The 26,871-nt window shown below is 48.8% G+C and overlaps 2 protein-coding genes across 2 annotated transcripts in view; both read left to right on the top strand.

Moving 5' to 3' along the window:
• Window positions 1–12,169, top strand: part of LOC136933734 (platelet-derived growth factor receptor beta-like) — a 17,623-nt gene extending 5,454 nt beyond the window's left edge. Inside the window, 23 exon segments of the mRNA XM_067229245.1 lie at window positions 145–214; window positions 599–880; window positions 1,223–1,356; window positions 1,358–1,478; window positions 1,624–1,754; window positions 2,636–2,795; window positions 3,238–3,421; window positions 3,677–3,792; window positions 3,974–4,091; window positions 4,300–4,508; window positions 4,691–4,785; window positions 5,190–5,322; window positions 5,617–5,721; window positions 6,277–6,387; window positions 6,737–6,881; window positions 7,014–7,165; window positions 7,500–7,603; window positions 7,916–8,038; window positions 8,582–8,693; window positions 9,012–9,111; window positions 9,408–9,513; window positions 9,779–9,996; window positions 11,015–12,169. Coding sequence (XP_067085346.1) covers window positions 166–214; window positions 599–880; window positions 1,223–1,356; window positions 1,358–1,478; window positions 1,624–1,754; window positions 2,636–2,795; window positions 3,238–3,421; window positions 3,677–3,792; window positions 3,974–4,091; window positions 4,300–4,508; window positions 4,691–4,785; window positions 5,190–5,322; window positions 5,617–5,721; window positions 6,277–6,387; window positions 6,737–6,881; window positions 7,014–7,165; window positions 7,500–7,603; window positions 7,916–8,038; window positions 8,582–8,693; window positions 9,012–9,111; window positions 9,408–9,513; window positions 9,779–9,996; window positions 11,015–11,156 — 3,150 coding nt within the window. The 5' untranslated portion in view covers window positions 145–165 and the 3' untranslated portion in view covers window positions 11,157–12,169.
• Window positions 12,170–12,384: 215 nt separating this feature from the next.
• Window positions 12,385–25,573, top strand: csf1rb (colony stimulating factor 1 receptor, b). Its single transcript, XM_067228663.1, has 20 exons — window positions 12,385–12,646; window positions 14,801–15,082; window positions 15,248–15,390; window positions 15,657–15,828; window positions 15,971–16,235; window positions 16,801–16,916; window positions 17,229–17,340; window positions 17,455–17,624; window positions 18,571–18,686; window positions 18,945–19,071; window positions 19,601–19,705; window positions 19,887–19,997; window positions 20,385–20,547; window positions 20,927–20,994; window positions 21,464–21,570; window positions 21,711–21,833; window positions 22,702–22,813; window positions 23,025–23,124; window positions 23,804–23,909; window positions 24,505–25,573. The coding sequence occupies exons 1-20, from the start codon at window positions 12,385–12,387 to the stop codon at window positions 24,694–24,696; spliced, it is 2,952 nt and encodes a 983-aa protein (XP_067084764.1). The 3' UTR covers window positions 24,697–25,573.
• The last annotated feature ends 1,298 nt before the right edge of the window (window positions 25,574–26,871 follow it).

Here is a 26,871-nt window from a genome sequence, read left to right as displayed (position 1 = left end):
TCTCTCATCATTTCATTTCCTTCCCCATCCCCTCTCTCTCCTTCTCTCTCTCCTTCTCTCTCTATCTCTCTCTCTCTCTCTCTCTTTCTATCTCTCTCCCTTTGTCCTTTTCTCATTCCATTATCGTCATTGTCCGCGGTGCAGTGTATCTGTCGTCCTGCAAGGATGGAGGGAGTCAGGAGAAGGTCTATGGTCCTGGTGTCTGTCATGGCAGGTAAGACCCTCTCGCTTCACACCTGCCCACCGACTAGACACCTCTGGTCTCTCTTTTGGTCTCTCTCTTTTGGTCTCTCTCTCCTGGTCTCTCTTCAAGTCTCTCCTGGTCTCTGTCCTGGACTCTCTAATGGTCTCTCTCCTGGTCTCTCTTCAAGTCTCTTCTGGTCTCTCTCCTGGACTCTCTAATGGTCTCTCTCCTGGTCTCTCTTCAAGTCTCTTCTGGTCTCTCTCCTGGACTCTCTAATGTTCTCTCTCTCCTGGTCTCTCTTCTGTTCTCTCTCCTAGTCAGTATCTCTTTGACTCTACACCTGTCCACTAACAGGACACCTCTGATCTCTCTCCTGGTCTCACCCTGGTCTCTCCTTGCGTGTGTGCTCCCCAGCCCTGCTGCTGAGTCCTGACAAGGCTGCTGGTCTGGAGCTCTCCCCCAGCCTGACCCAGGCCATCCTCCAGATCAACTCCTCTTTCTCCATCACCTGCTCTGGCTGGGGCAAAGTCACCTGGAGGGCACCAGTGGACCCCCCCCTGGATGGGGTCCAGGTGGAGGACCAGGGCGCCACCAGCGTCCTGACCCTAGAACACGTCACCGCATGGCATTCTGGGAACTACGTCTGCCAGGAAGGCATGGAGGAGGACACCAGGGACCTGGCTATCTTCGTACCAGGTGAGATCAGAGGTGGACCAGGTGAGACCAGAGCAGAAAGTGAGAGGGGATGGAAGCGAAAGGGAAAGAGAGCAAGAGAGGGGGAGACAGAGTGAGAGTGTGAGAGAAGAAGAAAGCAATCCTCTTCATTCTGGAAGCTCATTTACGCATGTTTGTCTGACACATGGTTAACATGTAACCATTCTCTCTTCCATGGTCCCTCGGTTCCTCTTCTCACCCCTCCCTCCCCGCTGTCCTCCCTCTCTTCCTCCTGCACTCCGCTCTCCCCACCCCCCCTCCTTACACCCCCTGCCCTCCCTCTCTGACCCCCCTCCTCCAACTCTCCCTCCCTCCCCCGTCCAGACCCTGACAGATGGTTCGTCCCAACGGCTGGGGTGGTGATGAAGGAGGAGGAGGAAGGGACCATCCCTTGTGTGGCGTCCGACCCGCGGGTCAGCGTGAGCCTGTACGAGCGGGCGGGCGAGGGGCCACTACCGGGGACAGTACCAGGCCAGCCGCGGGTTCAGGGCGGTTCTGAACGACACTGCCTACGTCTGCAGAGGAACCCTGGAGGGACAGGAGAGAGAGTCCCAGGTGTTCTACGTCTACAGCATCATAGGTAACGCACGTGCGCGCACAGAAGTACTCAAACACACTCGCCTTTCCACGCGCACAAACCTATGTCTCTCTCTCCCCACACACGCACACACAGAGACCACACAGCTTGAAAGTTTCTGTACCCCCGCCCCCCCTCTTCCCCACAGTCCCCCAGTCAGTGAGCGTGCACCTGGCTGCGTCTCGAAGCTTGATGATGCAGGGAGAAGCTCTCAGTGTCAACTGCACCGCGACGGGCGCGGAGATGGTCTTCTTTACCTGGGAACACCCTCGTAGAGAGGTGAGGAACACTCACGTCCAATACACTACACACACACACACACACTACACACCTCTTCCTCCAGACACGTACACGCACACATGACACATATACAGCTCCACACAAAACTAGACACGTCTCTTTCACACTTGATGTTTGTCTCCCTCTCTGGTCATGTCTCAACTCAGCCCTCGGTTGAATACGTCTAGGTTCAGGCAGGAGGACTCAGTGGTAGTGTTTACTTGATACTTTATTACACATGATACAATACATCATATTGACAGTGTCTCCGCACCCAACAGAGACACTGTCTCGACATCCGAGCAGAGAACAGCGACGCATTCCCCCTACGAAAGGAAACACAGAACCATGGGGGGGGGCCGGGAAGGCGGAGGCAGCACGGTAGAAACAGTGAGCATCTTGTGTCGCGTTAAGCAATGCAGAGTGCCGTGATATCCTGTTTAGATATCCCTGCTAAGAAGGTGTGCCCCCGACTGCGTGATATGACGAGATTCTAGAGACGCGCTAAGGTCTCGGAATCTCCTGCATGAACCAGCTCCGCCTGATTCAGACAAAATGGCAATGACCATCAAAATGTGGATTTCATGGGATCACTTTCCAATTCAAAGTCAGCTAACAACAGCCACCATGTTGTCAGCCAATGCTGGCCCAATGTTGGTGTCCATGAGCAATTTATCTCATAAAAAATACACTAAGAGTCATGGGTAATGAACGTGTCTCATCCTTCATACTGTATATTAATCCTGGACCAGGAAGCAGGAAGTAGGTGTGTGGTGCGGGAAGTGTGTAACAGTAAGTGGGTGTGTGTCTTGATCCTCGACTTGGCATGTTTTTGAGGTATGATTGATATGAACTCCCTGACATCTTGTTGGGTTCCCCAGAAAATCGAACCGGTGACAGAGCTGATGTCCAGGAAGAAGATCCGGTCGTTTCTCAGCATTCCAGATGCCAGACTGGAGGATTCTGGGATATATAGCTGCACGGTTCAGGAGTCTGTCGAGGGACACACCGCCAAAGACAACCTGACTGTTATGGTCGTAGGTGAGCGTCCACACACACACACACACACACACACACACAAAGACACGCATGGAAACTCACACACACACAAAGACACGCATGGAAACTCACACACACACAAATGCATCATCATCATCGGTGAGTCAAGTATGATTGTGTTCCTGGTGGGTCCTTTTTGTGGATCTTCAAATGACTGAAGAGGCCAATTCTGGAACCCCAAAAGTTCTTGTAGTGTTCACACTGATGTGAGGGGCTGGGAGTGAGATATGGGAGAGCCTTTTTGGCGGGAACCCTCTCCTTTCTTTGCTTTCTATGCACACACATACACACACACAGACACACATGAAAACACGCAAACGGGCATACACACACATATATGCACACACAAACACATGCACAAACACGTGGTCGAGCGGTCTGCTCCAGGGTTAGGGTGCATTTGATTTGTCATGGCGCTCTGCAGAGCGGGGCTACGTGGAGCTGGAGCCGAGGCAGCCCACCAGGGTATCAGTGATGGTGGATGAGAGCGTGGAGATCAGAGTACAGGTGGAGGCCTACCCCGAACCCTCCGTCACCTGGATGAGACACAACTCCACCCTGATCGGAGACAACGTCTCAACGAAAATCAACAAGGTGCATGAAACCAGGTAACGGCCGCACGAGGTGGCAAGCACGCAGAGCACACAAGCACCAAGCGCACAAACACGCAGCTACACACACATACGCACAGAGTCTGCTGTGCACACACACACACACACACACACACACACACAGAGAGCCTGCTACACCCACGCAAACACAAAGCCTGTTACACACACACTCACACAAAACCTGCTTCACAACCACACACGTACCCACACAGAGCCTGCTATCCCCATCCTGTGTGCGTTTTTCCTCTGCAGGTTGCTCAGCACTCTGACCCTGGTGAGGGTGAAGGCCGGCCAGGCTGGGCTCTACACCATCGTGGTAGCTAATGAGGGGGAGGCCAGGAATGTGACCTTCACCCTGCAGGTGACAGGTGAGGTGACACCAGGGACCAAAGAAAAGCATTCAGTCACACACAGTGATGATGCGTTTCCTGTGTGTGGGGGGTGATGGCGTGTTTCCTGTGTATTGCGGGGTGACGATGCGTTTCCTGTGTGTCGCGATGAATGTGTTTTGTGTGTGTAGAGGGGTGATGATGCGTTTCCTGTGTGCAGTCCCTCCCAGAATTCTTCACCTGTCAGACGAGAGGGGGCCGGGCCAGGACATGCTGTGTGTCATCGAGGGCGTTCCCACGCCAACTATCAACTGGTACAGCTGCTCCAGCACTAACAGGTTGGGAGCCTGTACACACACATACATACAAACATACATACACAAAAACATAAACACACATGCACACACACAACTACACACACTCAAACACACTTACACACACGCTCAAACACACATACACACACACAGAAATACACACGCACAAAGCTAGCCGCTAAATGAACAATATGTAAATAAGATGTTTTGTGAACCCCTTCCCTCCCTCCAGGTGCAGTGACCAGTCCACACCCTGGCAACCTCTGACCACTGGCCCGGAGGTCGTGGTGGAGGACAACGTGACCTTCGTGGAGGAGAGAGGGCTCAGTCGGGTTGCCAGCCGGCTCACCCTCAACAACATGGCTGCCATCACTGCCTTGCGCTGTGAAGCTCACAACGAAGGAGGGATTCGTGCCCGGGACATACGCCTGGTCTCTAACTGTGAGTGTAGAGGGCGTGGTTGGGGTCTGCATAACATTGGTCTTTTTGGTCTACTGGTAGACGCGGGCTTAGAACAGAGTTTGATCAATATTGATTAGAAATGAGAGTACCCTTCCACTCTCCCCCCTCCTCTCCCATCCCCCCTTCTCCTCCGTCTCTCCTCTCCCCCTCTCCTTCCCCAGCTCTATTCTCCCAGGTAGCAGTACTGGCTGCAGTACTGGCTCTCGTGGTCATCGCTATCATCTTCCTCATCATTCTCATTGCTCTGTGGAGGAAGGTCAGTCAATCAATCAGCAGGACTCTCAGTTGTCACAAATTGTAACGTTTCTTCAACACCTTGTATTTCTCACATTGACAAGTAGGGAATAGCTTGTCCCGCTATTACAATTAATGGATTAATGATCAACCCCCCCCTCCCTCCCCCCACCCTCCCACCCTCCCTCCCCCCGCCTACCCCCCCTTCGTGAACACCAAACGTTGAAGTGGTAATATCGTGCTAAACTGTTTATCAAACTTGAGAGCCCTGAATCAGGTAACCAATCAATCACTTGTTCATCAAACGATGAACCAACCAAATTGAATTCATATTCCACAGTTGCACTCTATCTAAATGTTACCTGTGTGTGTGTGTGTGTGTGTGTGTGTGTGTGTGTGTGTGTGTGTGTGTGTGTGTGTGAGCAGAAGCCTCGCTATGAGACCCGTTGGAAGGTGATAGAATCTGTGAGCTCGGACGGTCATGAGTACACCTACGTTGACCCTGTGCACCTCCCCTACAACCCCGCCTGGGAGCTACCCCGAGACAGCCTCATCCTGGGTGAGAAAACAAACACACCCCCATCTCACTGTTGAACCTGGTGACCACAGTCCTTCTGGTGCTGGTCTGCTGATCAGGGCACCGAATCAAGTGCTCCTCATGCTGGAGATGATCTTTGAACTAACTAGATCTGGTGTGTAATTAACGGTGTTACAACAGTGTCATAACAACCCCCTCCCCAAGACTGTGAAGCTGACCACCCCCTCCTTGTCTCCCCCTTTCCACCCCTCCCCCTCCCCCACCATTTAACCCTCCCCCTGTCCCCCCCACCCCCTTCCCTTCCCTCCCCCCCAGGTCACACTCTGGGTTCGGGGGCTTTTGGCAGGGTGGTGGAGGCCACGGTTTATGACCTGGGACACAACCACACCTCCACCAGGGTGGCTGTCAAGATGCTGAAGAGTACGACTCTAGTCTCCTCCACTGTACTCTACTGGGCTCTACTCTGCTCTGCTGTACTCTGCTCTACTCCACTATACACTTCTCTACTTGACTATACTGTACTGTACTCCACTGTACTGTACTGTACTCTACTCTACTCTACTGTACTATACTGTACTCTACACTTCTAGACTGTCTCAACTGTATTACACTCTTCCCTGCTGGTAGACCACGTGCTGTGGTCGTCTGTGTGTGTGTGTTGTGGTTGGGTGTGTGTGTTGCTGTAACAACAGCTGAGCTCCATTTGTTCCAGCGACATGTGGCCACAGACCTCTCTTCTACTGCCCTGGCACAGTCACGCAATGTCTTTGTTTTTGTGTGTGTGTGTATGTGTGTTTGTTTGTTTCTGTGAATGTGTGTTTCCTCATGTACGTACGTGTGTTTGTTTCTGTGTGTGTGTGTGAGTTTTGTGTGTGCGTGCGTGTTTGTGTATCGGTGTTTATGTGTGTGTTTGTGTGCCTGTGTGTGTGTCTGTCTGTGTGTGTGTGTGTGTGTGCGTATGTGTCCACTCTGCAGCTACAGCCAAGAGGAGTGAGACCCAGGCTCTGGTCTCAGAGCTGAAGATCATGAGTCACCTGGGCCCTCACCTGAACATTGTTAACCTGCTGGGGGCCTGCACCAAGACAGGTGAGCACACACACAGACACTCACAGTCACACACACACACACAAGCACCAAGATGAGTAGGTCACCTGCCTACCCTACACCCCTTTCTTTGACCATCTCTCTCTACCTCCTTCTCTATAAACCCTCTCTCTCCCTCTCTCTCTCTCTCTCTCTCTGTCTCTCTCCCTCTCTCTCTCTCTCTCTCTCTCTCTCTCTCTCTCTCTCTCTCTCTCTCTCTCTCTCTCTCTCTCTCTCTCTCTCTCTCTCTCTCTCTACCTCCCTCTCTACCTCTCTCTCTCTTCATCTCTCTTTCTCTCTCTTTGCGTCTCTCTGTATATGTATATCACATCTCTCTCTCTCTTCTCCTCAGGTCCCATCTACCTGGTGACGGAGTACTGTCGTCATGGTGACCTGGTGGACTTCCTGCATCGTAACAGAGCGTTGTTCCTGCAGAGCCAGGCTGACCAGCAGGGGGTCATCCTCACTGAGGAGAGCGCACCTGGAGGGGGACGCAGGTAAGACTGGACCCCTGGACACACACACACATACACACATACACACCTGCACACATAACCTCACTACACACACACATACACACCACACACACACACACACACAAACACACACACAGTGTTGCTGTGTTGCAGTGGGTCAGATGGAGGCTACATGGACATGTCCATAGAGCAGTGTCTGGAGCATGAGGCCATGAAGGAGCAGAGCGATGCCATCAAGTATGCCGACATCGAGCCCTGCGACTACGAGACGCCCTGCCAGCACAGCAACGGTTACCAGGAACAAGGTACCGTTGCCATGACAATGTCAGATGGTTTCATAAAGTGCAGGGATGTCAGTCAGCTAGATGTGAATGCTTCTCTTGTCTCCAGTGGCCTAAAGATTCTCCTGTCTATGGTTGTAAAGCTCCTCCTTTTTCTGAATGTTGGACTGTCCAGTGTTCTAAAGGTTCTGCTGTTTTCTAAAGGTTCTAATGTCCAGTTTTCGAAAAGGTTCTCTGGTGTTCTAAAGGTTCTAATGTCCAGTGTTCTAAAGGTTTTCCAGTGTAGTAAAGGTTGTCCGGTGTTCTAAAGGTTGTACTGTCCAGAGTTCTAAAGGTTCTCTTGTTTTGTTCCCCCCAGCTCCGGTGCTGTCTCTCAGTGACTCCACGGGCCTCAGCCTCCCAGACCTGGTGGCCTTTGCCTTCCAGGTGGCCCAGGGCATGGACTTCCTGTCTTCTAAAAATGTACCTCTTCATTCTCACTAGATCTTCATGACCTTTTTGCCGTATTAATCCGGGACACAAATCACGAAAGCGTTGATTTAATTCCACAATTCAGTTTGTCACGTTTCCTTAACCAATCACCCAAAAACACACACACACACCCCCACTGAATTGCTGTGCTTACGTAATATAGTTCAGGTGTAACCTGACATCACACATCTAATGTGCCCATGGGTGCATCGGGTTTGTTCTTGGGTGCGCACCAATCTTTGGTATGTGTGCGTGTGTACATGTTTGTGCGCATTTGTGTTTATGCGTGTGTGTGCTATCCAGTGTGTCCACAGGGATCTGGCAGCCAGGAATGTGCTGGTGTGTGAGGGGAAGCTGGTAAAGATCTGTGACTTCGGCCTGGCCAGGGACCTCGCCAACGACAACAACTACGTCGCTAAGGGCAACGTGCGTTTGTTTATAAGTGCCTTACCTAGCTTACCATAAAGATTCAGTATTCTGTGTGAGCGCGTATGTCTGTCTGTGTGTGTGTGTGTGTGTGTATGAGTGTGTAGTTGTGCATGTGGGTGTGTGTGGCCAGGCCAGTGAAGGGCAGTAGTGGCCAGTCAGGGAGACCGTATCAGGAACGACCACACACACACAAGTCAACTCAACTCACGTACATCACTTCCTGTTCCATAGTCATCGCTTCCTTTTTTTTGTAGGAGAGAGGGGGTTTATGTGGATATTCCGAGGCGTTGTGGCAATATAGTGTGTTGGTGGTGGCTTCTTCATTGGAATTGTACACAGCAATGTAAAAAACGTGTTTGTCTGTGTGCGTGAATATGTTGGTGCTTGTGTATGTGTGTGGGGTCTGAATGTGCATGCTTGCACTCATGTATGATGTGTGAATGTGTGTGTGTGCATGTGTGGTGTATGCATGTGTGCGTGTGTGTGATGTGTGTGCTTGTTAATGTGTGTGTACATGTGTGTGTGTTTGTGTGTGTGTAGACATTCCTGCCAGTGAAGTGGATGGCTCCAGAGAGCATCTTCCACAGCTTGTACTCCAGCCTGAGTGACGTCTGGTCCTATGGCATCCTGCTCTGGGAGATCTTCTCTCTGGGTACTCCACACACACACTGAACTAATACACACACTGAACTAAACTGGACCAAACTGAACTGAACTAAACTGGACCAAACTGAACTGAACTAAACTGAACCAAACTGAACTGAACTAAACTGAACCAAACTGAACTGAACTAAACTGAACCAAACTGAACTGAAGCACATTTTATTTAACTGAATTGAATTGATACATACATGGAACGAAACGGTACTAAACCAAACTGGACTGAATCCGATTGAGTTGATACACACACTGATTGAATTGAATTGATCCTAAGTGAATCAAAGTGAATCCCGACTCCCTGTGCCTCCAGGAGGCCCTCCCTACCCAGAAATCCCCATGAACGAGCAGTTCTACACTGCGCTGAAGAGCGGCTACCGTATGCCCAAGCCCGCCCACGCCTCCCAGACCATGTGAGTCCGTCACGGCATCATCAGGTCACGGTAACATTACGTCACAGTGACATCACGTTACAGTGACATCACAGCACAGTAACATCACGTTACAGTGACATGACAGTACAATATCAGCACATGAATGTAACAGTCAAACGTGTCACTCAAACATGAAACTTGGATTTATCACGCTTTACGGTTACATCAATTTACAGTCACAGCACAACCCCCTTCCCCCGCTTTCCCCCGGGTACGGGGTAATGGGCAGCTCCTGTGTCCCCTCCCCCAGTCTAACCCTAACTGTAACCCTGCAGGTATGAGGTGATGTGCAGGTGCTGGGAGGAGAAATCCGAGTCAAGGCCTGGGTTCTCCTCCCTGGTCCAGACCACTGCTGACCTACTGTCGGACTCCTACAGGGAGGTAAGGTGTGTGTGTGCATTGTTAGGGTGTGTGTGTATGTGTGTGTGTTGTTCGTATGCATGTGTGTGTAGGTGTATGAAGTTAGTGCATGTGTGTGGGTGTATTTGGTGTTTGTGTGAGTGTGCTTGTGTGAGTTTGTAGTTAATGTGTTTTGCTTGTTGCTTTCCCCTGAACTGCAGGGAAGCGGTTTTTGCGACCGCTTCTCTCGGACACCAGCAGAGTCGAACGTTTACGATCTCCTTCTTTTGGTTCTACTTCCTGTCAGCGCTACATCCAGGTCAGTGACAACTTCCTGCGCAGCGACCATCCTGCGGTGGCGAGGACCAGACCCCGGGCGGCAGACACACAGGCTGCAGACCCCTCAGAGGGGGTGGAACTAAAGGAGGCTGGCCCCTCCCACGTTGCCTACATCATACCTATACCTGACGTCACCATCGAAACCATAGTGGACGTGCTGGACACTCCCAAGGAGGATTCAGACAGGTACAACATCAACCTATGTACTGTGACTGCATCTACACATCCTAGTCCTAAACTCAGCCCTAACCCTAGCCTCTAGCCCCTTAGATCCCCTAGTTCCTAAGCCCCTATCCTAAATCCTTACTCCTAGTCCCCATCCTAACTCCTTGCGTCCCTAGCCCCTATCCTAACTCCTTAATCCTAGCCCTAACTCTTTACTCCTCCAAGCCCCTATCCTAACTCCTTGCTCCTAGCCCCTATCCTAACTCCTTGCGTCCCTAGCCCCTATCCTAACTCCTTAATCCTAGCCCTAACTCTTTACTCCTCCAAGCCCCTATCCTAACTCCTTGCTCCTAGCCCCTATCCTAACTCCTTGCTCCTAGCCCCTATCCTAACTCCTTGCTCCTAGCCCCTATCATAACTCCTTGCTCCTAGCCCCTATCCTAACTCCTTGCTCCAAGCCCCTAACCTAATTCCCTATTCCTCCACCCCCTATCCTAACTCCTTGCTCCTATTCCCACTAGCCACTATTTCCTGTCATCTGACCTAGAGGAGATAAACATTGTTGTGTGCTCAGGGAAGTCGTGTGACTCACAAGCAGCAATCATCTACGCAACGATATTTCCCAATTCTGCCTGCATTTAGATGGTGAAATACTCACCGCAACCATGGCCCCCTTAGAGCACTGAAATCTGTGTAATGTTGTCGTTATCATATATAACTATTTTTTGACTGTAGAATACCACACACTTTGTCTTATTCTTTATGTGTGTTTTTATGTTATTATTTCATAATGATAATGTAACTATTTCATGTAACATATGTAACATCTGCAATCGTTTAGCAGATGTTTTGGATAACAGCAACAGCACGTACGGCAAACGCACAGGGGAAATCTCAAACTTGCGACCCTTTCATCTGCGGTCAAACATGAAAACAAATGTTTTTAATAATATTTGGGATGATCTTTATCTGTCAAACCTACTGTTCTGATTCAATCAACCATTCAATAAATTACTTGATCAATTACCAAATCATCCAGCCCACAGGAGTCTGGTCTCCATGGCGATGGAGACCCCACCACATCTGAGCCCTCAACACCAGTGATGCAAACCCACCCAGACGAAGAGGAGGAGCCAAGCCAGTCTCCCTGCACTCCTGAAGAGGAAGAGAGCTTCCTCTGAGGTCACCTGATGAATGTCACATGACTATGGTCACCTAACTACGGTCACCTGATTAAAGATCTCCGTGACAACCTTTTTCTGAGAATCATGTGACCACCACAGGAAGCGTTTTAGAAGAATATTTTGTGTTGGCTTTGTATATTGGTATTATATGTATGTCTAAGGAATTCTGCAAAGTGGATAAGAATTTATCAATCGCTGTATTATTTTTCTATAATCTGTGTTATACTGCAGATGTTAGGGTGTACAAGGTTTGAGAACACCATAACTACACACAGTATCACCACATCTGCAAAAGCACTGAGGAGAAGGTAGACTTCTGTACTCCTGAAGGCGATAAAGGAGAAGGTAGACTTCTGTACTCCTGAAGGCGATAAAGGAGAAGGTAGACTTCTGTACTTATGAAGACTCCTATAGAGGAGAAGGTAGATCAATGTACTTCTTAAGACTCCGCAAGAGTCTGGAGGAGAAGGTAGACTTATTTTCTGGGTCAGGGGGGAGTTTCCTGGTTAGGAGTTTCAGTCAGTTTCCCCCTCTGAGCAGCATAAACATGTTGACTTGGTCTGTTATGTGTGTTATGGTACACAGCCTAGGCACAACCTGTAACCAGCCAGATCCCAGAGTACCTCTTTGTCCTGCAAACGTTATATTTACAACGTTGTATTAATTTAGCAGACGCTAAATTCTTTAATGGAAGGTACAGCCGAACATCAAGGATCAGAAGTGTATAGCTCTAACATTATTACAGCAGTAACAGTCCAGCATACCAAAGTTGATATCATGCTACCTGATGACAAGCGTGTGTTTATATTTTGTAAAGGTACCAAAGCTAATACTTTTCTAAAATACTTTAACCAAAGACAATGGCAGGACCAGCTGAATAGATTAGAAAGGTGAAATGATTAGAAGTGTATTTTAGTGTCTGAGTATTTCAGATGGGGTTCTATGCTATGATGCTTTGCTTGCATATGTGTCCATTTTTAACAACATTAAAGGAACACTTTACAGGAAAAGTAAGATGTTTTACTCATTATTATACAACATTCTATTTCACGACATTCTGTTCCATTACATTGCATTCAATCATGTTATATTCCACTCTTTTAAATGTCTTTCTAGAATGTGAAATTATATTGTATTTTATTCTGGAATGTTTCATTCTGCAGGAGTCTGTCCTATTACACTCTATTCCATTCTAGTATGTTCCATTGTAAGACGGCAGCTTGATATGAAAGGGGTCCTCTCTAACCACGAAGGGGGCTGGGGTACCGGAGGAAGTTCTGACATCCTCGTACAAGGGAACGGAGGAGAAGTGCTGAATGAGCAGTTCCGGAAGAACAGAGAGGAGGAGCGCAGACAGCCAGCCGAGAGACCCAGACGCAGGCCGTCTGAGACAGACCCACAGAGACGACACAGAGAGGTGGAGACCGAAGGAGAGATGCTGACCTTGCTGGCTCTACTCCTGGGGGTACTACCCTGCTCAGCCCCAGGTAAGCCCCCCATCCTGCTCCCTGCCCAGGCCCTGGCCCCAGGCTGGGGCTGGTGTGTGGCTGTCTGCAACCCCCTCTGCTCGTCCCTGGTCAGCTCAAGCCAGGCCACAGGTGCGGGGGCCGACTGGTGCGTCTGACAGGATGAAGGCTCTGCGAACAGTTGGTTCAGTGTGTTTTCCATACATCAGGATACTCAGTGTGTGTTAGCATTACCCACCTGATCCGTCTCACACACACAGCATCACAAGTATCCTGAAAACACACTGAACTAACCCTTCATCCTGTCAGACGTATCATGTGGGCAATGCTAACACACACATTGTTCTCCTGCTGAGTTACAGTTCAAAGGCTTTACCTGCATTGAGAGAAGGAGCCCACTGCTGTACACACAGACACACACACACGCCTTATGTGTTTGGTACTTAAAATGTTTATTCGTCTTTCTATGTGGTAAACCTGAGATGGTTGTAATTGTTGCACTGTAGTTAAGATGTTATTATTACTGCACTATGTCTGGTATCTGAAACAGGGATTTTGACTGTGTCTGAAAAATACGTACCATTCTTTGACACTGACTTTCAAAATGCTGTTAGAACTTTGCACTTCTGATCCTCGATTTTCTCCTCTGAATGCACTATTTTTGTATCTCACTTTGGATTAAAGCGTCAACTAAATTGATAAAATTAGGTTTCCTGTTAGTCTTCTGAGGGCGCTTGTGATTTGAACAGACCGTTACCGTGGGAACAGGTGTGAATCTTTGTGGGTTTCAACCTGGGAGAGACGCATATGTGTGTGTGTGGGTGTGTATGTGAGGGATGTGGTTGTGTGTGAGTGGGTGTGTGTATAGGTGGTGGTTGTGTGTGTGTTAGGGGTGTGTCTGTGTGTGTGTGTGTGAGTGTGTCTGTGTTTGTTTGTATGTGTGTTAGGGTTGCGTGTGTGTGCGTATATGTCTGACACGCCACAACCACCGCAACCACGACCCCTACACACACTCACATACACACACACACACACACACCAGAGGAAGGAGAAGTGAAAGTGGGAATGGAATCTGGAGACACTTTGTATCACCAGCGCAATGTGTTTCCTGGAGCCAGCACTGGACAAAGTTCCGTTTGAACCATAACCACACACCCACACCCACCCACACACACACGCACACCACAAAGCAGGCACACACAACCACACACACTCACCACAAAGCATGCATGCATGCACACACACACACACACACACAGTGAAGACCCCTGCATTATTCTCGTTTCTCCTTTCTTCCGGCAAACTACAGAAATATGTAAAATGCACACACATTGTGAATCTCTTTACTCAGACAGACCAATTAAAAAAATGACATAATAATATACCATAATATAAAGTTTAATATTTCTGTAATAATGTAAAAATTATTTAGTAGGCGTACACAGTTTGAAGAGTACATAAAACAAGTGATTTATGCTTTTTTTGTGGTACCAGGTACACCGTTCAGAGACTCCAAAGAACTGTGGTCTTCATAAATTCACAGTATAGGATATTTATAACGTTATTGTTTTGTATTGCTTGATGCAAAAGTATGGAGAGCAACTATTCCATACTTCAACAACGTTTTCAGTCAGTTAACTTTGTCAGAAAATACAACATATAAATGTTGCTAAAGCTGTAGTTTGAAAAACACAACATATTTTAGAGTGGTCTGTCTGTTTTGAGTCTGTCTTGTTGCCTTGGAAAAGACATTTGCCCCGTTGCCCACGGCCTGAACCAAACTAACCAGTTTAGAGGTCAATCAAGCTCTTGTTCAGTTAAGTTGTAGCTAAACAGTTCAGTTGATCAGGCAATTTCAGTTCATTTCAAATAACGTCATTGTCCAAAAAATCCAATATTGTGATGGGATGTGAGGTGAATGGCATTGTAATGTGATGTTGCATTAATGTGGTGATATTGTAACGTCCTGTTGCTGTAATATGATATTGCTGTTATATGATGTTACTGCAATAAAAAAGCTGGCTTTTGACACAACACAACAACAAAAACTCTTACTCTTGGATGCAGTACATCCACAGAACGTCCTCTGGCTTGTTCACATGTAAAGCGTGTTCGCTAACATGCAGAGCGTCTACATACATGGCGTATTTATGTAAGTGTGTTGTTGCTCTACAGACCCCACTACTAGCTTTGATGTGCCTCGGAAGCTGAAGCCAGTGAAAGAGGGGGCAGACCTCTCCCTTGGCTGCCGACTCAGCGACCCCAGCGCCACCGACCTCAGGCTGAGGTCGCTCGGTGGCGGGGCCCTACCCGCCGGCATCAACTACACAGCCGACCCCCGGAAGGGTGTGGTGATACACAACGTCCAGGCCAATCATGGCGGCCAGTACTTCTGCAGCGCGAGGATCGGTGGAGTGGAACAGCGGTCGTCCAACTTCCTGGTCCAGGTCGTTCCAAGTGAGCCGTGAACGCAGTCTAGTCTGAGTTTAGAATAGATGGATAGGACTTTATTCGAGTGCGGGGAACTGCGGCTGTTCTGGACTCCCTCACCTGAACACCCGCAGTAACACCTGTACACCTCTTGTGCCGGCATCCTCTCAGAACCATGTGACTGTGTTTCAGGGCGTTATCCGCCTCCGCCTCCGCCTTCCTTGGAGACGCAGGAGGAGTACGTACGCATCGTGGGAGAGACACTCAACATCACCTGCATGGGCAGCGACTCCTCCCACTTCTATACCCTGACCTGGAAGCACTCCTCCCTCAAGGTCAGAGGTCATCTGGGGATGGCATGGCTTAGTGGTTAGAGCACTTGACTACAGATCAAGAGGTGGAAGGTTCAGATTCTCCCTTTACTGTAAGTCGCTTGGAATAAAAGCGCCTGCTAAATGAGTCCATTAAATGATTATTATCTGGGGTGTTGAACCCATTGATGGTGTTAGCAGTGGTAGTACTGGGTACAGTAGTATGTGTGTGTGTGTGGGGTCTGGGGCCTGTATCCCAGCTGTATTGACCTGTTGGCTGTGTCTCCCAGGTTCTGGTGAGCTCGTCCAGGTTGGTGAATTCATCCAAGGGCTCAGGCAAGATGATTTTCCACAGAACCGTCTCTGTCCCTGCTGTCACCCACAATGACACAGGGACCTTCACCTGCGTGGCAACCAACAAGGGCGGAAACAGCACCACTTCCACCCACCTCACCGTCGTAGGTATGCACCAGGTTCAGGACTGGATGACTGGTTTATATAGATTAGACAGACAGACAGACAGATACATACGTTCATACGTACATACACGCACACATGCATACATAGAAAAACTCCCTCACATGTTCCTCTCTCACCTCCCCAGATGAGCCCTACATCAGGCCTCTTCTTCCAGCCTCCACTCAGACGAACGTATCGCGAGATGAGGACACAGGAGATGAGGAGGGAGGACACAAGGACGCAGGACACAAGAGGACGTTTGGAGGAGAGGTGGAGGTGGCCGAAGGGAAGGACTTGGACCTCCAGGTGGAGCTGGAGGCCTACCCCCCACTCCTGACCCAGAGGTGGGAGACCCCCAGGCCCCTCAACACCTCCAGCCTGCAGCCCTCCTTCTCCAGCCACAACCACAGGTGCTAACGGGTCCGTCCACCCAGACACTTTACAGGGTGAAAATTTGGATGACAACTAACCCTGTCTTGCTCCCTCCCTCTCCCCGTCTCTCTCTCCCAAACCACCTCACTCTCTCTCTCATCCAACTCCTCTTTCTCCCCTCCCCTTCTCTCTCTCTCTCTGTGTGTGTTCTTTCTCTCTAACCACTTTCCTCACTCATCCCCTCTTTCTCCCCCCCTTCTCTCTCTCTCTCTCTCTCTCTCTCTCTCTCTCTCTCTCTCTCTCTCTCTCTCTCTCTCTCTCTCTTTCTCTCTCTGTGTGTTCTTTTTCTCTAACCACTTTCCTCACTCATCCCCTCTTTCTCCCCCCCTTCTCTCTCTCTTTCTCTCTCTCTCTCTCTCTCTCTCTCTGTGTGTTCTTTCTCTCTAACCCCTTTCCTCACTCATCCCCTCTTTCTTCCCCCCTTCTCTCTCTCTCTCTCTCTCTCTCTCTCTCTCTCTCTCTCTCTCTCTCTGTGTTCTTTCTCTCTAACCCCTTTCCTCACTCGTCCCCTCTTTCTCTCCCCTTCTCTCCCCCCTGCTGTAGGTACCGTGCCAGGCTGCGGGTGATCAGAGTACGGCCAGAGGACAGAGGAGTGTATGTCCTCCTCAGCGGCAGCCGTCTCCTCTCCAGCTCGGTGCACTTCCTCCTGCGCGTCGCCTGTACGAGACACCGCCGACACGACACTGCGCTCTGGAGCTTCCCCGCCAAGCCCAGCATGACCACTAACTCGGTTATCTGATCCCTTCTTGCCTTATTAATCCCTCGTCCACGCTCTCTCTTCCCTCCCCCTTGACCTCTTCCCCTTCCCCCCTCTTCCCCCCCCCTTCCCCATCTCACCCTCCCTCTCTCTCTGTCTCTCTCTGATCCCGCCCCCTCCCCTTCTATCCCTCTCCGAACCCCCATCCCCTCTGTCTCTCCCTTTCCCCCTCCTTCCCCTCCCCTCGCATCCCCCTCTCCTCTCCATCCCTCAGATAAGCCCAGTGCAGTGATCTTGAAACAGAACTCCTCCTTTTTGACCTGCTCCTCCACTGGATACAGACTACCCACAATCCTCTGGTACCTGTGTCCGGGGAACCAATACTCGTAGGTTGAACCCTCGTTCCCTCCCCCCCAATCTTCTCATCCCTTACAACCTCCTCCTGTTAATAGGTTGCCAGGTGTGTCATGAAAACCCTCCTGTTGTCACTGTGTTGCCAGGTGTGGTGACAATGACACCCTCCGTGTGCATCCCACTCCTGAGATGACTCTCTCAGATGATGGGGAGGTGGTCCACAGCCAGCTGCCCTTGCCGTCCACTACTGATGATGTCACAGTTGAGTGCGTGGCTTCCAACAGTGAGGGAACTGCCAGAGACATCTTGGTCACACGTGAGTGATGCTGGAGAAACCTGGGTTAGAGTCCAGGTTAGAATCTGCTGTCATTTACTGTCAATCCTTTAGGTGTCTTTCATTTATCCTGCGCCAGGGCTAACTCAATCTATTATAGTTTTTTTCGACTGCTTAGATACATTGGTCAAAACTGAAGCCACGTTTTCAAAACTCTTCACAGATTTCTTTTTACTATCATGAAATACTGATTAAAATGTGTAAAGTGTAAAATAATTTACGGCTGTAAACTGCAAAGATAAAAGGTCATAATTTGTGTAACGCTCTCTGTTGTTAGTGTTTTTGTATTTCAGTGTGTTGTTTCAATGTATGCTTTTGGAGAGAGAACTGTTGTCTTTTGAGATATGTATAAAGTGTTTTGGTGGTTAGATCACTACTGTTTAGCCAACCTGCATGTTGCTAATGCAGACTGTGTCAAGAGTTTTGGAAAATGTGACTTCAATTTCAATGCGTGTAAGCAATTGAAAAAAAACTGTAAATAGTGTCCCTCACTGATTTGTCAAAACTGACGCTAAAAGAAAAAAACAACCCCTTGCGTAGTTATCCGAGAACCCAGATCATGTTAAGAGTGGAACAGCCACGGGCCATTTCTCACATCCTCACACACTCTCTTAGGTCCAGGAGAAAGCAGAACTGAGCCAGCTACTGCAGCTCTCACTAGTCATGTACGTTAGGCACCTCTGGCCCTCGATACCAGCGCTGGGGGTTGTGGTTGTCATTGCTTGTTCTGAACATTCTGAGTTGCAATGCTTTGTGTTGATGTTTTTGTCGTTGTCATTGTTGTTGTCGCCGGTGTCACTGTTGTTGTCGCCGGTGTTGTGTCGTTGTCGCCGTCATTTTTGTTGTTGTCGTTGTTTTTGTTGTTGGTGTCCTTCTTGTTGTTGTTAATGTCGTTGTTGTTGTTGTTGATGTCGTTGTTGTTGCTCAGACATGGCTGCCACTGGAGTGTTGTCCCAGCTGGGTACACCCATAGTGATAGGAGCGAGCTGTGCGGCTGGTGTCCTCCTTCTTCTGCTGGTCATCCTGCTGTACAAGTACAAACAGGTACATACGCCTGGATACACCTGGGGGGTATTCCAGAAAGCAGGTTATGCAACATAACCAGGTAAGTTAACCCACCAGCTGATTCACAATGTTGCAGCAACCTACTGGCAATGTTGCTACAACGCTGGGTGTCAGCTGGGGAGTTAACTTACCCGGGTATGTCACATAACTTGCTTTCTGGAATACCCCCCTGGTTAAAAATTCTCCAGGATACACAGGTACACTAAAACACCTGTATGTACTGTATGTGTCTTCCAGAAGCCCAAGTACGAGATCCGCTGGAAGATAGTAGAGAGCAGCGATGGGAACCAGTACACCTTCATAGATCCTAGCCAGCTGCCCTACAACCAGCAGTGGGAGTTCCCCCGGAGCCGGCTCAGATTGGGTACCACGCATAACATGTATACTAACATACATGACATAACATGTTAACTAACATATCATACATAACATGTTTAATAAAATACATCACATATACCAACATGTACGGCATAACATGTTTACTAACATAACGTACATGACATGTACACTAACATGTATGGCACAACATGCATACTAACAGAACATACATAACATCACAGGTCAAGATCACAGGTTAACATGTATGAACATGATCACAGGTTAAGATTTGTATGACCACAGGAATACACGTATGATCATTGGTTAATGGTTTAACATGTTTGACCACAGGTTAACATATATGTCAGTAGCCATGGGTTGGAGTATTGACTGTAACATGCTTTAATTGAAACGGCCTGTGTATGTCTGTCTGCTTTCTGTGTTTTGTGTTGTGATGAAGCAGGGACAATCTGAAAGAGCAGATCAGTGTCTCTTGTGAAACATTGAAATAAACAGAGCACTCCCAGCTGCCGAAGGTTTAATGTTTACCTGTGTTTACCCCCCCTCCCCACTAGGTCCGGTGTTGGGTGCTGGTGCATTTGGCAAGGTCGTGGAGGCCACCGCCTACGGCCTGGGTAGTCATGACAATGTCACCACAGTGGCTGTCAAGATGCTCAAACGTAAGTAACCTCAACTTCAACCCCACCTAAACCCGACCCTAAACTGTTCCCCTCAACACCAGGCTAACCACAACCTTGCCCTAATCCCTAACCCCAAAATGACCCAAAACTGAAGTGTGTTAAGGTGATGTCATAACAGAAGTGCCGTCGTCCTCTGCATACCCCTCCCCCTCACAAACAGCAAGCGCCCACTCGGAGGAGAGAGAGGCACTGATGTCAGAGCTGAAGATTCTCAGTCACCTGGGTAACCATGACAACATCGTGAACCTGCTGGGGGCTTGTACCCAGGGAGGTGAGTCTGGCTCAGGACACCTGGTCTGAGCCTGTGGATTTGATGAACTGAACAAAATTGTATTTATGTGAAGTTTGGACTTCAGCTGTACTGCACTGTGGACTACAGGTCCCATGTTGACAGAGTTCTGTAGTCATGATGAATTTAATGAATGTCAGTTGTCTGCAGCATAGTGACTTGACAACGCTGTGTAGTAATGTACTTGTACAATGTACAACAGCATGTATTTTATGGTATGGGTTGGTAAGAAGTGTGTATGAGGTTTGTCCATGTAATAAGTCTCTATATTCTGTACAGCTGTGTATAAACCTAACGCCATTGATGTAGAGCACAACAACAGTTTGTTTTGATGTTTGGACTACAACTCTACTCCACTGTGGAATCCAGGTCCCATGCTGATGATAACGGAGTACTGTAGCCATGGCGACCTGCTGAACTTCCTGCGAGGGAGGGCCCAGGACTTCCTGGAAGCCAATCTGAGTTGTCCGGAGGCTCCGGAAGACAAGAGCCTGTACAAGAACACATCCATCTCCACTGCTCGCATCCGAAGGTGAGAGGTTGCTCTGCACCAACGCAACAGGCCAGTTTAGGCTCAGAGGTCAGAGGTCGCTGGGTTAGAAGGTCAGGGAGCTGGAGGGAGAAACAGGCTGGCGTGGGGATGAGTTACACACATTTCAGTGAGTTAGATGTCTTCAGTTCCTGCATCAGTTAACATGAAGCAGTGGTTACAGTATGTGCATGCACTTTACCACAGCGTGAAGGAAGGTTATTGTTCCCTGTAGCAGGATCTGAGAAATGGGAAGCTGATCTGAGACTGTGTGTGTGTGTGTTTTCACCCAGCCTGGACAGTAATGAGTGTGCGTGGGTGTGTTCGTTCCCCCCAGCCTGTCAGTAATATGTGTGTGTGTTTGTGTCTGTGTTTTCCATAGTGACAGTGGGATTTCCTCGTCAGACTCAGACCACTACCTGGACATGCAGCCAATCAGAAGCCCCCTAGGTAATCCCTTTACTGCTTCATAATGATTTTGTGATGTGTTCTTTTAGCAGATGCTTCTATCCAAAGTGATGTAGAGAGGAGAACTTGAACCTGCATCCTTTTGATCTGCAGTCAAATGTTTTGTACTGGTCCCATCCACAATATACAGTATGCATCCAATCAATGACAAGACTGCCACATCCAATTACAGACAAGACTGCCACATCCAATCGATGACAAGATTGCCACATCCAATTACAGATGAGACTGCCACATCCAATCACTGACGAGACTGGCACATCCAATTACAGATGAGACTGCCACATATAATTGCAGACGAGACTTAGCATCTAATCACAAACCAGCAACAGGGGTGGGGAAGATAGAATCCACCTGTCTTTTTTCTCAGTCTTTCTGTACTTTTGTTCTTCCTATCTCCCCCCTCCAACCTTCCCCGCTCCCCTCGGTCCCTCCCCCCCTCTCCCTGCAGAGCCCCAGTGTGAGGATGAGCAACCAGACTGGACTCTGGAGATGGATGACCTCATCCTGTTCTCCTATCAGGTTGCAGAGGGGATGGATTTCCTTGCTTCCAGAAACGTAACTTTTAGTTTACAAATACACACACCACACAGATGCACAAACACTCCTAGGCAATGCACACACACACACCAGACACATCCCCCCCCAACACACACACGCACGCACACACACGTCTCAGACCAGCGTGTGTGTATCAGTGTATCCACAGAGACGTCGCAGCCAGGAATGTCCTGCTGACAGATCGTCGCGTGGCCAAGATCTGTGACTTCGGCCTGGCCAGGGACGTCATGAATGACGCCAACTACGTGGTCAAAGGAAACGTGAGTTCAGTCTGACAGAAGACCTAAGAACGGTGATGAAGAAAGTGTTTTGTCCGTCTCTTCATAAACCGAGTAACTAAGTTCAGTTAAGTTCTGGATTTTAATACGTATTTATCAATCTGCAGATTGGGAGAGAAAACCAGTCTTCTGACCATAAATGACAACACAACACCAAGCTTAGGTCTCAACCAGGTCTCTCTCTGCTCCGAAAGCCGGAGGACCATCTTTTATAGGGCACAAGAATGTAAACATAGATTGTGACAGTCAGGCAGTAATGACGTTTCACCAGTCTCAGAGAAAGAGATTCACTGCTCCCAACACATGACAACTCTCAGACTAGAGAGTTCATAGTTGGAGCTCTCCTTGTAGTCATGACAAGGAACATTTAGCCAGTACTTTCTCCTGACCCCGAACATCTATTAACCCTGACACATAGACACAATATACTCTTATTAATAGCAAGCTTACATGAGAACGTACTAACTAGTATCCAATGACTAGTTCTATTGATTAGTGAATAATGTAAGCACACCGGAAATCCCAATTTCTTCCACAACGGCCAGCGTACAGATAACGTACCACCTCCTAAAGTCAAACCCTTTACTGCCTTCGAATTGCAATGATGTACCTTCGGTGTGTGTGCGTTCGTGTGCATTGTGTGTATGGGTGTGTGCTGAGTGTGTGTATTTGTGTGTGTGCATGTTTGTGTGTATGGGTGTGTGTGTGCACGTGTTGTGTGTGTATGCTTGTGTGGGATGTGTGTGTGTGTATGTATACATGCACGTGAGTGTGCATTTGTTGTGTGTGTATGCTTGTGTGTGTATGTGTGTGTGTGTGTATGCATGTGTGTGTGTGCGTGTGAGCGCAGGCTCGTCTGCCAGTGAAGTGGATGGCCCCCGAGAGCATCTTTGACTGTGTATACACGGTCCAGAGTGACGTCTGGTCCTATGGGATCCTGCTCTGGGAGATCTTCTCTCTGGGTAAAACTCTCTACTCTTTACTTTAATTCAATAATGTATTCCATTTGATCACTTTATTTGTTAACTGACTGTTTGTTTGTGAATTGACTGGTGTTTGTTGACAAGTGTTTGTTTGTCAACAGGTGTTTATATGTTGATGAGTGTTCATGTGTTGATACGTGTTTGTATGTTTGTTTGTTGACGAGGGTTTCTTTGTTTCTTTGTTGTCCAGGTAAGAGCCCGTACCCCAACGTGGTGGTGGACTCTCGCTTCTACAAGATGATCAAAGATGGCCACCATATGTCCCGCCCCGACTTCTCCTCTCCAGAGATGTGAGTCACTGCAGTGTAACCCTCACACAGAGACACACACGTATCACTGCAGGATGAGAGGTCTAGTTTAGTCCAGTCCAATCCAGTCGAACAGACGGTTAACTGTAGTCTGGTCTAATTCAGCCTAGTCTAGTCCAGTGTTTCTCAACTGGTGTTTCCACACCAGCTCGCAATCGGTGTGGAGTGGGTCCGTACTTAGTCTCCGTCAAATATTTTTTTCAGTTACCAAACTTCTGATGGTGCACTTTTATTTTGAAAGACGTCTAGAGTTATACCTGCACCCCCCCCTCCCCCACCCCCTCTATTTTGACTTGATGACCAAGGACAAAAGTGGGTCCTGAGGTTAAACCAGTTGAGAACCATTGGTCTAGTCCATCCCCACCCAGTTTAACATAGAAGTTCCACTACAGTCTAGTCAAGTTTAGCATGGTGTAGTCCAGTACAACATATAGGTTGTACACTGCAGTCTAGTCCAGCTTAGTATAGTGTTTTACAGTCTAATATAGATAGCTCAGTGCAGTTTAGTTTGTCCAGCCTTGACCAGGCTAGTCCAGTACAACAGAGACATATTCATTCCTGCATCTGATTCTCAATAACAACTCACACAGCAGCTCATGCACAACCAGAACTGGTTTTCCCCTCTGGTATTCAAACTAGCAACCTCCTCTGTGTTTCCCAGGTTCAGAATCATGACGCAGTGCTGGAGGGTGGAGCCCACGGATCGGCCCACCTTCAGAACCATCGCAGAGCTCATCCAGAACCTGCTGCCAGAACACACTCAGCAGGTCAGGGTTAAGGTCTACTGCTGTCAGCTGAAGCTGGGGACAATCCTGGGTTGGAGCTAGCCTGGGAGCTAACCTGAAGGAATGGGTGGAGCTAGCCTGGGGGGACTGGGTGGAGATAACCTGGGATGCTAGGTGGAGTTAGCCTGGGGTGCTAGGTGGAGCTAGCCTGGGGTGCTAGGTGGAGCTAGCATGGGGTGCTAGGTGGAGTTAGCCTGGGGTGCTAGGTGGAGTTAGCCTGGGGTGCTAGGTGGAGCTAGCATGGGGTGCTAGGTGGAGCTAGCCTGGGGTGCTAGGTGGAGCTAGCCTGGGGTGCTAGGTGGAGCTAGCCTGGGGTGCTAGGTGGAGCTAGCCTGGGGTGCTAGGTGGAGCTAGCATGGGGTGCTAGGTGGAGCTAGCATGGGGTGCTACGTGTAGCTAGCCTGGGGTGCTACGTGTAGCTAGCATGGGGTGCTACGTGTAGCTAGCCTGGGGTGCTAGGTGGAGCTAGCATGGGGTCCTGGGTGAAGCTAGCCTGGTGAAGTGAGTGCTGGGTACTGGGTTGGATGGCCAAAACTGTCTCCAGCTGTCTGGTCTAATGTCGGTGTCTTCTCAACAGGCCTACAGGAACATACAGGCTGGCAGACCAGCCCAGTGGATAGGAGGGGAGGAGAAGGAGGAGGATGGAGAGGAGGGGAAGATGGAGGAGCAGGTCATTAAGAGCTGTGAGGAAGACTGTGGGGGTCCCACCGTGAACCAGGAGGAAGAGGAGGAGACTCTGATGAAGGGCAACAACTACCACATTTGTTGAGATCAGAGGTCGGGAGGTCAATTTACATTTACATTTAGTCATTTAGCAGACGCTCTTATCCAGAGCGACTTACATTAAGTACAGGGACATTCTCCCCGAGGCAAATAGGGTGAAGTGCCTTGCCCAAGGACACAACGTCATTTGGCACAGCCGGGGAATCGAACTGGCAACCTTCAGATTACTAGCCCGCTTCCCTAACCGCTCAGCCACCTGACTCACTAGTCAATTGATCACTGCTGGCAGCTTGGGGTCATGGGGGTCAGGGTCAGTGTTAGGATTGGGTCTATGGTTAGGGTAAGTGGTTGGGGTTAGGGTTGGATTAAATTCAAACTGTAGCATTAATCATTATCATCAAAGCTGAGCTGTATGAGTTAACATTGCAGGTACTAAACTAGGCAACAATGTAAACAGACAGGTACTAATGTGAGTTTTGTTTTCTGTTTTACAAGGAAATAATCGTAGCTTCGTTGTTTTCTAACCTTTGAGATATGTCTTAAATGGTAATGTGATAGTATCAGCCATGTGTTACCGGGCAGAATTCATAAGGAGAATGTTCTCAGTTAGGAGTGTTGTCTCTTGCCTGGCCTTTTATTCAAAGCCACGTACAGGGTGGATTTGAACCTCATCTTCAGTCAATGCTGTACTACTGAGGTAAATCGATGTATGGGGGGATTCTTGATCTGAAGTTAAATGCTCCACCACTGGCATAGACTCCCAGCAAGTTCTCAACGGATCTTAATCTGGTAAAATGAAGGTTAAATAAAAAATGTTTTAAATTATCAATGTTTTTACTTTACAGTGTATGCAAGCAGGAAGGTTTACGGTGCTAATGTCTCTATGATGTCTATGTGTTTCTGAAATAAACTGTCTTTACAAACATCGACATCCACTGACTTCTTGCCGGAGAGGAGTGGGGTGAGAATGAGGGAGAGAATGAGGGAGACTCATACCGGTGTGACGAAAACATGTCCAAGTCTAAATCACCACTGCTGGGTCAGCATCTTCATGAGCTCCACCAAGGAAGTTCTCAGTTTGAACATCAGGAATCGGAACTTCCAGAAATACTGTGTCTTGAAAGCAAAGATTCCTATTGCGTAAATCAGTGTAGTTCTTCTCCTTTCTGTTCAGGAAGTGTTTTGTAAGCTGGAGCAGATGTTCAGTCACCCCGCCCCCCACCCCCTCTCCAAAATCCCACTAGTGACTAGTGCTACTTTAGCAATCTCAGTTTTGGTTGTTGAGCAGCAGTAAAAATATCTGTAATTGTACTTCTGTGTTGTCATAGAAAGTTGTACCCCCCCCCCCCCACACTCGGAGGTGGGCTAGGTGTACCCCCCCCCCACACTCGGAGGTGGGCTAGGTGTACCCCCCCCCCCCCCCACTCGGAGGTGGGCTAGGTGTACCCCCCCCCCCCCCCCCCCACTCGGAGGTGGGCTAGGTGTACCCCCCCCCCCCCCCCCCACTCGGAGGTGGGCTAGGTTTACCCCCCCCCCCCCCACACTCGGAGGTGGGCTAGGTGTACCCCCCCCCCCCCCACTCGGAGGTGGGCTAGGTGTGGATAAAGGGCCCAATTTGTTTTGAATTTACATAACTAGTAATGGCTAGGTGTGGATAAAGGGCCCAATTTGTTTTGAATTTACATAACTAGTAATCTAGTGAGTTTTACCAACTTTTCAGAGAGCCAATAGTGATTTTTGGTAAGATTGTTTTTGACAACACTGCATAGTAGGTAACAGACATACCAACACAAAATGTTGGTAGATTCAAATTAATGGGTTGTTAAGAAGCTCTGCAGAAGCCTGCTAACAACCATTCATTTGAGGAGTGTTGGAACAGGGAAACAACTAGAACATACCGGACAGTGGGTCCTGAGGACCAGGGTTGAAGACCACTGGCCGAACTGCATGGAGAAGGAAGCTGCACTTGCGTGTTGTGGCCTGTAGGGGACAGCAGACGACATCCAGTCTAACGAACTGGGCTCATCTCCAGAACCCTCTCAGACTTACATTTCTCTCCTTATAAACGTATAAACATCCTGGGACATACAGATACCAGACACACTACATCACTGAGCACACATTGACCTGTTTTACCCCTGCTAGCCCTGGCCTCTCTCACTCCCTCTCTCCCGCTCTTTTTGTGTTTCAGGCAGCTGGCTAGAGTTAACACAGGCTTGCT

Source organism: Osmerus mordax, chromosome 25 (genome assembly GCF_038355195.1).
Source record: "Osmerus mordax isolate fOsmMor3 chromosome 25, fOsmMor3.pri, whole genome shotgun sequence".
Classification (NCBI taxonomy): domain Eukaryota; kingdom Metazoa; phylum Chordata; class Actinopteri; order Osmeriformes; family Osmeridae; genus Osmerus; species Osmerus mordax.
Note: the sequence above shows the minus strand (reverse complement) of the source record. Positions and strands in the feature narration are given on the sequence as shown.